This window comes from Lontra canadensis, unplaced genomic scaffold (assembly GCF_010015895.1).
Source record: "Lontra canadensis isolate GAN:19392208 unplaced genomic scaffold, GSC_riverotter_1.0 scaffold42, whole genome shotgun sequence".
In the NCBI taxonomy this organism is placed as follows: Eukaryota; Metazoa; Chordata; class Mammalia; order Carnivora; family Mustelidae; genus Lontra; species Lontra canadensis.
The window spans coordinates 7,068,804-7,081,912 of record NW_022631036.1 but is presented as its reverse complement, the minus strand read 5'-3'; the positions used below and the strand labels follow the sequence as shown (position 1 = coordinate 7,081,912).

General features: G+C 38.2%; 1 protein-coding gene across 2 annotated transcripts in view; it reads right to left on the bottom strand.

The window, feature by feature from the left end:
* KLHL28 (kelch like family member 28) overlaps positions 1–13,109 on the bottom strand; it is a 36,723-nt gene that overhangs the window by 11,022 nt on the left and 12,592 nt on the right. For both annotated transcript variants that reach the window (XM_032871210.1, XM_032871211.1), the window contains exon 2: positions 974–1,872. In XM_032871210.1, the coding sequence (XP_032727101.1) occupies positions 974–1,872 (899 nt within the window). The remainder of the gene's footprint in view (positions 1–973; positions 1,873–13,109) is intronic.

Here is a 13,109-nt window from a genome sequence, read left to right as displayed (position 1 = left end):
CATTGGAGGGGGTAAAAGCAATCTACTAAATTTTTGAAAATTGCCAGAAAGAAATCACAGTATTAAATAAACTTATCAAACATGGAAGTTTTCATGAAGCATTCCCATTCAAGGGTAAAGCAAAGGTAACATCCAGCTATCTTTTCAACATATAAAAGTTACTTGTATAATGCTGCAAATCAGAGACTGGCAAACTATGGCTAAGAACCAAATTCAGTCCATTAGGGACTTCTGTAAATAAAGTTTTGTTGGAATCCAGTCATCTCATTTTTTTACATATTGTCTATGGCTGCTGTCACACTACAACGGTAGAGCTGAGTAGTCATAAGAGAACCATATGGCCACAAAGTCTAAAATATTTACTATCTGGCTCTATACAGAAAAAGTCTGATAACTCCTACTGCAGATTATTAGAAAAGAGAGAACTCTTTACTACTGTCATTAAAAAATGTTTATACTGAAGAAAATAAATATGTATGTCCATGATTTGTATTCAGTATCCTACTTTTTCTTATTTCTTTGGTGATTCTTCTACTTGATGGTATTCATTCAAACCACTTCTGTCCCCAGTCTGCCCTCATCAACGATTCCAAGCTCTCCTTTTTGGTATCTTCTGTTTATAGTTAGCAATAATAAATCTCTACTGAGCTGGTCAAATAATAATGTAAACAGTTTCACAAATTAAAAGAAAAAAAGACATAAAATGGTAGAGAAGTAACAAAAATTCATAGTTTGTGCATGGGGGACCTGGGGGAAGGTTGTTAATAACTGAGAGTGTTGAAAGGAATGGATGACAATGTGATTAAAACAACCAGGTAAGTGTTTTGGGAAGAATAAAAGAAAGAAACAAACAAAAAAGTAAATAAAGAAAGTAAATAATAAAATCAAATTATTTAAGAAATAGAGAAAATTAGCACACTTAAAAAGTATAAAATCTTTTAGCACCACTCCTTTAAGAAAGCCTTCTATTTACCTATCCAAACAGGCAAATAGTCCAGATTTTCCTCCTACGGCACAAAGTACTTTGGGAGCACAGCGAGGTCGTGTCATCAGGACAGTCTGATGAGAGAGTCTATGTTCAGGCATAAAGTGGTACTTTAGGGCTTCATTCAAAAGATGTTTACAAGTGCGATCATCACGAATAAGATGATTTGCTTCATAAAGTCTAGTGAGAAACTTAACACTCAGCAATGGTAATCTCACACTATTAAGTAGCTGTGCTAAGTATTTCTGACGTTCTTGTACATCGTACTTGATCCAAGACTCAAGTGCATAAAAAACAGTCTCTTCGGTAGCTACATTCAAACAGTCATTGGAAACAATTTCATCCAAATCAGCATGTGTAAGTTCAAAAAACTCTTCAGTCTGGCAAACAGCTTCAAAATTCTGGCATATGTATTTAGTAGCTGCCAAATAAAGGTCATGACAACCGTATGTCTCTGCAAAACGAGAAATTCCGATACAATTACCAGGATCAAGCTGGCTTTCAAGAAATGCACAACATTCCTTCAGGACAAGTTTTATCTGGAGTAGGTTTGCTGCTGGAAGGAGAGATTCAACTGTGTCCTGTGAAATAAAAACAGTTCCTGTATAGGCATACTCCACAATGGCCTGGAGAGCAGTTTCATCAATGCACTGAAACTCAACCTCACTGTTCTCTTTTTCAGAAAGGTTTCCAGTGAACATAGCTTTGAAATATGGACTGATGCTGGCAAGTACCACTTTGTGAGCATGGATTTTAACATCACCAACACGAAGAATGATGTCACAGAGCTCGTGATGTTGACGAAGAAGATTCAAGCCCTGCAGAAGTTGTTCAGAATGCAAATGGGTTAAGTTAGCAAGCATGTAGGTCGGGGATGTGTGGTCCATCTGCAGAAAAAGAAAAAGCACAGTTACTTCAAAATAATCTTGCCTGTATGACTCCCCTTTTCAAATAGTACAAAATAAATGAAATTTGTTGTTTATTGGCCTGTTTGTTGGTTTTTAAATACTTTACACTAAATACTAGACCGAGACTTTTAGCAATCACATAATTAACAATCATATAATTCAATTCCTATTTTATAGATACAAGGAAACAAAGGCCCAAAGGCCCAATGGCCACAAAAGTGATATGCCCCAAACCACAAATGTCCCTGACAATGGACTTTTGGACTGGAACTCTACCAACTCTTCTGTTTCCCTTCATTAAATTCAAGTCTGAGTTACCACTGAAACAAAATGGAAATGTGAAAAAAATTTTGCCTAAAGGAAAATGAGTTTTGAAAGAATGCTAAAAATTCTTTGGCTATTTCCTCAATAATAACATCAATGCCTGCCAAAAGACGCTTTACTTGGAAAGAAATTTCATATTAACTCACACACTTTACCCAAAGACTTAGTAATTACTTTAATAAAGGGTGCTGAATTTAACAAAAGTATTACTATCAACAAATTCAACGACAAACAAAAAATTCATGTGAACACAATCTGATGCTCTATAATGAGGGCAGTTAGGCTCACTTACTCATCTAGACATTATCTATTCAACTCTTCAACATAACTTCAGATTATAGCCAACCAATCTTTTTGTCACCTCATACATCTGAAGATGAAAAAGAATAAAAAATAGAAGAAAAGAGATGAGAGAAAAAAAGAAGAAAAGGAAAGAACAGGAATTGTGGTAGGCTGAATAATGGCTCCCCCCAAAAAAATGTCATTAAAACAAAAAACTTCTGCTCTGAGAAAGACAATGTCAAGAGAACAAGAGGACAAAACATGCCTTGGGAGGAAATATTTTCAAAAGACACATCTGATAAAGAACTCTTATTCAATGGATACAGAAGATGTGGTATATATATATATATATAATGGAACAGTACTCAAAAAGAATGAAATTTTGTCCTTTGCAATGATGTGGATGGAACTAGAGGGTATTATGCTAAGCAAAATAAGTCAGTCAGAGGTTTCACTTGTATGCAGAATTTAAGAAACAAAACAGATGAACATAGGGGAAGGGAATGAAAAATAAAATAATATGAAAATAGAGGGGCAAACCATAAGAGACGGTGAACTCTAGGAAACAAAATGAGGGTCGCTGAAGGGGAGCTAGTTGAAGGGAAGGGGTAATTGCGTGATGGGCCTTAAGGAGGGAAGTTGATGTAATGAGCACTGGGTGTTATATGCATCTGATGAATCACTAAATTCTACCTCTGAAATGAATAATACAGTATATGTTAACCTAAATCGAATTTAAATAAAGAATTTTTTTTTAAAGATTTTTATTTATTTGACAGATCACAAGTAGGCAGAGAGGCAGGCAGATAGAGAGAGGAGGAGGAGGCAGGCTCCCCGCCGAGCAGAGAGCCCGACGTGAGGCTCGATCCCAGGACCCTGGGACCACGACCCGAGCCGAAGGCAGAGGCTTTAACCACTGAGCCACCCAGGCGCCCCTAAATAAAGAATTTTTAGAAAAAGAACTGTTATTCAGAAAAAATTACTCAAAATTCAACAATATAAAAATGAACAACCTGGGGCACCTGGGTGGCTCAGTCATTAAGTGTCTGCCTTCAGCTCAGGTCATGATCCCAGGGTTCTGGGATTGAGCCCCATGTCGGGCTCCTTGCTCTACAAGATGCCTGCTTCTCTCTCTCCCACTCCCATTGCTTGTGTTCCCTCTCTAGCTGTCTCTCTCTGTTAAATAAATAAAATCTTTAAAAAAAAGAACAATCTGATTAAATAGCAATCATATAGTGACAGACACTTATATTAAACTAAGTTTTGTATATTCAAGCCTGATTAAAAAACATCTAACCAGAGAAGATAAACAGATGGCAAGAAGCATAAGAAAAGATGTTAGAGAGAACTGCATATTAAAACAAGAATGAGATTCTACTTCACACCTATTAGAATGATCAAAATCCATAACACTGTGGATACGAATTCCTGAAGAGAATACGGGGCAATAGGAACTATCATTATGGCTTGTGGGAATGCAAAATGGTACAGCTACTTTAGAAGACACTTCGATGGCTTCTTATAAAACTAAACATACTCTTAACATACAATCCAGCCACTGCCCTCTTTGTTGTTTATTCAAATGAACTGATAACTTATGTCCACACGAAAACTGTACATGTATGCTAACGGCAGCTTTATTCATAAGTGCTAACACTTGGAAACAACCAGGATGTCCTTCAGTTTGTGAATGGATAAACTGTGGTACATCAAACAATGGGATATTATTCAGTGCCCAAAGAAATGCTTCCTATCAAGCCATAAAAAAAAACAAAAGAAAACCTAAATGCATATTGCCAAGTGAAAGAAGCCAATCTGAAAGGGCCCCATACTGCATAATTCCAATTATATGACATTCTGGAAAGGGCAAAACTATGGAGATGATAAAAAGATCAATGACTGCTAGAGGTTAGAAAGAAGGGAGGGATGAATAGGTGAAGCACGTAGGATTTTTTAGGGCAGTGAAATTACTCTGTGTGATACTATAATGATAGATATGTGCCATTATACATTTGTCCAAATCCATGAACGTACAACACCAAGAGTGCTCCCTAAGGTAAATTATGGACTTTGGGTGATAATGATGTGTCAGTGTAGGTAGGTAACAAATGTCCACTTTGGTGGGGATGTTGATAATGGGGGATAGTACGCATATGCTGGGGCAGGGTATATATGGGAAATCTCTGTACATTCCTCTCAATTCTGCTGTGAATCTAAAACTGCTTTTAAAAGATAGTCTTTAAAGACTAAGTTTAAAAAGACACCTAAGCTACTTTATAAGATCACATATCTTGTAGACTAAGTAATAATGTTCCAAGATACATAAAAGAATCTGTAAATGAAATCCCTGAATCACTGCCAGGACCGCAAGACTGGAGACTGTTTTCAAAAATAAGATCATAAATTCTACAAACATTTTGGTAAGGTTAATATTAAGTTCAGATAACATTTTAAAATAACTGTTTGATATGTGAATACCTAGAAGAGGATATAGTGACCTCTAGGACTAGGATAGATGGAGTTAATAATAAGACATGTGTTACAGACTAATCTTGTTTCTTTATTTGATGTATTTAGAAGAGTCGGAGATCAAGAAAATACACATGATGTCTGTAAAGAATTTTACAATGACTCTCATGATTTTCTTGACAGTAAAATTAAAAAATATAAGGTAGTTCAGTTAGCTAAATCAGCAACACTAGTGCATACTACTTAACGGAATGAGGTCTACCTGGAGGAAGGCTTCTAGAGTAAGCTGTAAGGCCAAAATGAAGATACTTGGGCATGCCCTTCACCTCTACAGGTGACATGAAGCTTCCAAAGACAGCAAAATCATTGGTTAACAAATGAAGCATCCAAAAGACCTGATATTTAACAAGAAGAAATTTAAGAGGGATAAATATTAAGATTCCAAAGTGGATTTCAAAACAACTACATAAGAATAGCTTAAGAGAGAAAAGACTCAACTGTAGGATGTGTTTAAAGGGCTCAGAGATTTTTAACTGCACTATTATTTTAGTATAGTAAGCTTAGGTAGGCTTAAGTTGCAATAATAAAACTATAATATGCAGAACTAGAGGAGATATTCTCACTTTGTTTTTCAAATGTCATACCACATCTGGAGTACAGATTCTTAAAAGGGAGCACAACAAAGTATAACATGATGAAGAGGGGAAATTCAAATCATGTCTTATGGGTAATGGAACTGAGGATGTTGAGTATGACGAGAAGGAAATCTGAGAGGGTTATTATGTGAAAAACCTAAAAGTTATTCAATAATAATAATAATAATATAATAATGTAGGGCTGCTTTGAGGACTAAATAAGTTTATACAAATAAAGTGCTTAGAATAGCATTTATCAATAAGTTATTATATTATTAGTGAATTTCTAAAGTGTCTACTTAAGAGGTATTCTGCTTTCTGTGTTGCACCATCTCTCACTACCAGGTAAGAAATCCACCCTGGGGGCACCTGGGTGGCTCAGTGGGTTAAAGCCTCTGCCTTCAGCTCGGGTCATGTCTCAGGGTCATGGGATCGAGCCCTGCATCAGGCTCTCTGCTCAGCATGGAGCCTGCTTCCCCCTTTCTCTCTGCCTCCCTGCCTATTTGTGATCTCTGTCTGTCAAATAAATACATAAAATCTTAAAAAAAAAAAAAAAGGAAATCCATCCTGTACCACTGACATCCTAAGCCCCCCAAACTAATGCAGATTCATTGATTTTTAAATCAAGTTAATGAGTTATTGATTTGTTTTACATAAATATGAATCATATAGTGACAGATCCTTATATTAAACTAAGTTTTGTTTATTCAAGACTGATAAATTACCACTAACATATGATATAAAGGCACAATACAATACTGATTTGTAAAAATACACACACATAAATGTACAAACAAAACATACACACCTATGTGTGTTTATGTGTGTATATGTATATCTCAAATATCCATATATGCAGGACAGTATGATTTTAAGAGACTGGGCTTAGGAATCGGGGTCCTAGGGTTACAACATTGTCTTTAGTATTTATACTAGCTATGTGACCTTGGGAAAGTACTTGATCTTAAAGACTCAGTATTCTCATGGAGTGCCTGGGTGGCTCAGTGGGTTAAGCCTCCGTCTTTGGCTCAGGTCATGATCTCAGGGTACTGGAATTGAGCCCCACATCGGGCTCTCTGCTCAGCAGGGAGCCTGCTTCCCCTTCTCTCTGCCTGCCTCTCTGCCTACTTTTGATTTCTCTGTCAAATAAATAAATAAAATCTTAAAAAAAAAGTCTCAGTTTTCTCATCTGTAAAACACAGACAAAACAGTACACATAACTCAATAGCTGTTAGAGGCTGTTTACTATTATATCATCATCCTCAAAAAGGCTTGGTTTTTTGACAGCTACCACATGTGACTTCCTTTCATGGTTACTAAAAAAGAAATGAAGCTTACTTACAAGTGAACTAACATAATCAAAGCCTGGCTAGTTTGACCAGAAAAAAATATAACAAGCCACCTTTATATTTTGATAGTTTACTAGTTATAGACAATGAAAAGAAGAGTAAACCAAAGACTAAGTTTCCTGAATCCTTGTCCCACACACCAAAAAGGACAATACCAAAACAAAAAGGGCTAGATGAAGGCAACACAAGTTGTGAAGAATCCAAACTATGTTGCAGCTAAGCAGTTTTGTATTTTGCAGCTCTACTCTTTGGGGTGAGGGTGGGGCTTGAAAGCCCCACCCCTCATCATAATCAGGGAATTGAGATTCTGTCCCATGTCAGAATCTTGGGGGTTATACGGGGTCAAGTGGGAGATGGCCTTGTAGCCACTCCTTAAAGGCTTCCCCACTCCCTGTGTTTCAGAAGAATCACAAGGTGCTTCAACGCTCGGATGAGCTGTGGTCCCAGGATCCAAGATTTGCCTAGGTGGCCCTATACAAGGTTATAATGAAGGTCATAGTGAAGCTGCCTTCCTACACTTATACCCTCTATAGTATTTCTTCTTTATCCTTTATACTTTCTTAGTATCCCAAAATAATAAAAATGATCGAAGTTTTAAAAACCACTCAAAGAAAGGGTACTAGTAAAGATGAATTGGTAAAAGAACATCCATACATACTTCTTTACATCACTAGACAGAATACAAATGACACACTGTTCACTCCCTTTAAGAAATATTGAGAGGGGCACCTGGGTGGCTCAGTGGGTTAAGCCTCTGCCTTCAGCGCAGGTCATGATTTCAGGGTCCTGGGATCGAGCCCTGCATCAGGCTCTCCACTCAGTGGGGAGCCTGCTTCCCCCTCTCTCTCTGCCTGCCTCTCTGCCTACTTGCGATCTCTATCAAATAAATAAATAAAATTTTCAAAAAAAAAAAAAAAAGAAAGAAAAAGAAAAAGAAAAGAAATATTGAGAATAGGGAAGGAGTCCAAAATGCAGAGGAATAGGAGACCTACATTTCGTCTGGTCCCAGGAATTTAGCTAAACAGCTATCAAATCATTCTGAGTATCTGCAAACTCAACCGGAGATTGAAGAAAAGAATAGGTGTAACTCTACAAATAGAACAGTGACCATCTTCTACAAGGTAGAAAGTGCTGAGAAGTGAATCTGGGGCAATATATGGGAAGAAAGACTGCAAGGGGAGGGAGCCTCCATCAGCCGGCTACCAGGAAGTGATAAAGCAGCAGAGCACAAAAACAAAATGTTTAGAAGTCTGTGTTGGTGAGGGAGGTGGCTCAGGCTGCTAAGCAGGGACAAAATCCTAGCTGGGGTAGTGTGGTCGCAGGATCCTCGGGGTCACAGGAAGCAGGGGTGCCTGACTGTGGCAGGTTCCCAGGCATCAGAGGGGGAAGCCGGCTACAATCAGTGAGACCAGGAGTAGACTCTCACCTTGGGGTTGCAATGGACTGTGATCTTCATCACAGAGGGGACTGCTCTCTAAGCAGGGGCCCAACAAGCAGCAGAACCAGGGAGACACTCCCTTCTTCCCCCGGGGAGGAGTGCTGTGGGAGCGTGCCACAGATGCCTACACGGTTTGGAGACTCCAAAGGGGTCATGTGCCTGAGATAAAAACATTCAGTCACAGGCTGGGTGAGCACAGAATGCTGCTGGAGACCAGGGAGACAGAAGTGACTGACTGCTTTTCTCTGAGGACTCAGAGAGGAGTGGGGCCCGCCCTTTTACCTCCCCAGCTGGAGACTGGGAGGCAGCCATTTTCATTTTCGTCCTCTAAAGCTGTGCGGAAAGCCTTCAGGGAACAAAAGCCACATACAGCAAACCAGAGGAAATTCCTTAGCCTGGCCCCCTGGCAAGGGCAGTGCAATTCCACCTCGGGCAAATACACTTGAGAATCAAAGCAACAGGCCATTCCCCCAAAAGATCAGCAAGAACATCCAGCCAAGACCAAGTTTAACAATGAGAACTGCAAAACTCTAACACTAGGGGAATACAGCACAAAGAACTCATTGCTTTTATTTTCAGGATTCTTTAGTCTTCCTACTTTAATTTTTAAAATTTTCTTTATTTTTTAAAATTTCTTCTTTCCCTTTTCAACCAATTTCTTATTTTATCAACTCCTTTTTAAAATCTTTTTAAAGTTTTCATTTTGACAGTTACATTCTACCCTTTTAATGTATTTAATTTTATTTTTGTATATAGAAGTTTTTCTTTCTTTACAATTTTGAGATTCAGTTTCCTCTAAAACTGACTAAATATACTCAGGACATAGCAGATGGCTCTGTTCTATTCACCTGTCTGTTTAGATCCTTTCCTTTTTTGTTTTTCTTGTTTTTTTTTTCTTTTGTTTTTTCTTGTCTTTTAATTTCCAATTTTACAGTTACATTCTACTCTTTCATTGTATTTAATTTTATTTTTATACATACATAAGTTTTTCTTCCTTTACAATGTTGGGACCTAGTTTTCTATAAAACATACCAAAATACACACAGAAGCCAGTGTATTGCTCTATTCTGCACATCTGTCTGATTATAGTATTTTTTTTCCCCTTTTCTTCCCTCCCCCACCACCCTGCCACCCATATCAGGTCTCTTCTGATTTGTTTAGTGTATATTTCTCTGGGGTCGTTGTTGCCATTTTAGTATTTTGTTCTCTTGTTCATCTATTCTTCCCTGCACAGAATGACAAGATAGAAAAACTCACCTCAAAAAAGAGAACAAGAGGCAGTACTGACTGCCAGGGACCTTATAAATATGGACATTAGAAAGATGTTGGAACTAGAGTTCAGAATAACGATTATAAAGATACTACCTGGGCCTGTGACGCCTGGGTGGCTCAGTCTGTCCGTTAAGGGTCTGCTTTCCACTCAGGTCATGAACCCAGAGTCCTGGGATCAAGTCCCACATTGGGGTCCTTGCTCAGCAAGAAGCCTGCTTCCTCCTCTGCCTGCCACTCCCCCTGCTTGTATTCTCTGACAAATATATAAATAAAATCTTAAAAAAAAAAAAAAAAAAGATACTGGCGGGGCTTGAAAAAAGCATAGAAGACACTAGAGAATCCCTTTCTGAAGAAATAGAAGAACTAAAATTCAACCAAGTCGAAATCAAAAAGACTTTTAATGAGATGCAATAAAAAATGGAGGCTCTAACTGCTAGGATAAATGAGCAGAAGAAAGAATCAGTGATAGAGAAGACCAAACAATGGAGAATAAAGAACCTGAGAAAAAGAGAGAGAAAAAGAACCAGTTCACAAGAGGAAGATCTGAGAGACAAGTGAAACCATAAAATGGAACAATATTAGAATAACTGGGATCCCAGAAGAGGAGGAAAAGAGAGAAAAGGGCAGAAAGTAGAACTTCCCTAATCTGGAGAAGGAAACAGGCATCAATATCCAGGGGGCATAGTAAAATCAAAATCAGTAAAAATAGGTCGACACCCCAACATGTAATAGTGAAACTTACTAATCTCAAAGACAAAGCAAAAATCCAAAAAGCAGCTAGGGACAAGAGATTGGTAACCTACAAGGGCAGAAACAATAGATTGGCAGCAGACCTATTCATGGAGCTGTGACAGGCCAGAAAGGACTGGCATGTTACATTCAGAGTGCTAAATGAGAAAAATATGCAGCCAAGAATACTTTGCCCAGGTAGGATGTCATTCAAAAAGGAGACAAAAAACTTTCAGTACAAAGAGAAACTAGAAGAATTTATGATCACTAAACTAGCCCTATAAGAAACACTAAAAGGGGTCCTCTAAGTAAAGAGAAAGCCCAAAAATAACAAAGACCAGAAAGAAACAGAGATGATATAAAGTAACAGCCACTTTACAGGCAATACAATGGCACTAAATTCATGTTTCAATAATTAACTCTGAATGTAATTGGCCAAACACCCCTATCAAAAGACACAGTGTATCAGACTGGATAAAAAAACAAGACCCATCGATATGCTATCTGCAAGAGAATAATTTCTGACCCAAAGACACCTCCAGATTTAAACTGAGGGGGTGGAAAGCCATTTATCATGCTAACAGACCTCAAAAGAAAGCTGGGGTGGCAAGCCTTAAATCAGTCAAAGTAGATTTTTATTTTTTTTTTAATTTTTTTTTTTTTAAAGATTTTATTTATTTTTCAGCGACAGAGGGAGAGCGAGCGAGCACAGGCAGACAGAGGCAGAGGGAGAAGCAGGCTCCCCGCCGAGCAAGGAGCCCGATGTGGGACTCGATCCCAGGACGCTGGGATCATGACCTGAGCCGAAGGCAGCTGCTTAACCAACTGAGCCACCCAGGCGTCCCCAAAGTAGATTTTTAAACCAAACACTGTAATAAGAGATGAGGAAGGACACAATATCATAATTAAAGTGTCTATCCAACAAGAAGATCTAACAATTATAAATATTTATACCCCTAACTTTGAAGCAGCCAATTATATAAGCCAATTAATAACAAAATCAAACAAACACATCAACAATAATACAATATTAGTAGGGGACTTTAACACTCCCCTCCTGGCAATGGACAGATCATCTAAGCATAAGATCAACTAGGATATAAGGGCTTTATTTCTTTTTTTAAAGATTTTATTTATTTACCTGACAGAGGGAGAGATCACAAATAGGAAGGCAGGCAGAGAGAGAGGAGCAAGCAGACTCCCTGCTGAACAGAGAGCCCAATGTAGGGCTCAATCCCAGGACCCTGAGATCATGACCTGAGCCAAAGGCAGAGGCTTAACCAGCCACCCAGGTGCCTCTAGGATATAAGGGCTTTAAATGACACACTGGACCAGAAAGTCTTCACAGATCTATTCAGAACCTTCTATCCCAAAGCAAGAGAATACATATTCTTCTTGAGTACACATGGAACATTCCCCAGAATAGATCACATCCTGGGTCACAAATCAGGTCTCAACCAGTACTAAAAGACTGGGATCATTTCCTGCATGTTTTCAGACCATAGTGCTTTGAAAGTGGAACTCAATCACAAGAACAAAATTGGAAAGAACTCAAATACATGGAGGATAAAGAGCATCCTATTAAAAAATGAATGGGTCAACTAGGAAGTTAAAGAAGAATTTAAAAAATTCACGGAAACAAATGAAAATGAAAACACAATTTTTCAAAATTTTTGAGATGCAGCAAAGGTGGTCCTAAGAGGAGAGCATATAGCACTACAAACCTTTCTCAAGAAATAAGAAAGGTCTCAAATATACAACCTAATCCTATACCTAAAGGAACTGGAGAAAGAACAGCATAGAAGCATAGAAAACACAACAGGAAAAGAGAAATAATAAAGATTAGAGCAGTAGTCAATGAAAGAGAAACCGAAGAACAATAAAACAGATCAACATAACTGGGAGCTGGTTCTTTGAAAAAATTAGTAAGATTGATAAACCCTTGGTTAGACTTATCAAAAAGAAAAGAGGAAGGACCCAAATAAATAAAATTATGAATGAAAGAGGAGAAATCAAAACCAACACCAAAGAAATATAAACAATTATAAGAACATATTATGAGCAACTATATGCCAACAAATTAGGCAGTCTGGAGGAAATGGATGCATTCCTAGAGACATATAAACCACCAAAAGTGAACCAGGAAGAAACAGAAAACCTAAACAGACCATAACCAGCAAGGAAATCGAAGCAGTAATCAAAAACCTCCCAACAGGGGTGCCTGGGTGGCTCAGTTTTTAAGCATCTGTCTTTGGCTCAGGTCATGATCCCAGGGTCCTGGGATCGAGCTCCACATCAGGCTCCCTGCTCAGTAGGAAGCCTGCTTCTCCATCTTCCACTCCCCCCTGCTTCTGTTCCCTCTCTCTCTCTCTCTCTCTCTCTGTCAAATAAATAAATAAATAAATAATCTTAAAAAAAAAAAAAAATCTCCCAACAATAGGATCCCAGGGCCTGATGGCTTCCCAGGGGAATTCCACCAAACATTTAAAGAATTAATACCTATTCTTCTGCAGATATTTTAAAAAATCAAGATAGAAAACTCCCAAACTCTTTCTATGAGGCATTACCTTGATCCCCAAATCAGACCAAGACCCCACCAAAAAGGAGAATCACAGACCAATATCCCTAATGAACATGGATGCAAACATTCTCACCAAAATACCAGCCAATAGGATCTAACAGTACATTCAAAGGATTATTCACCACAACCAAGCAGGA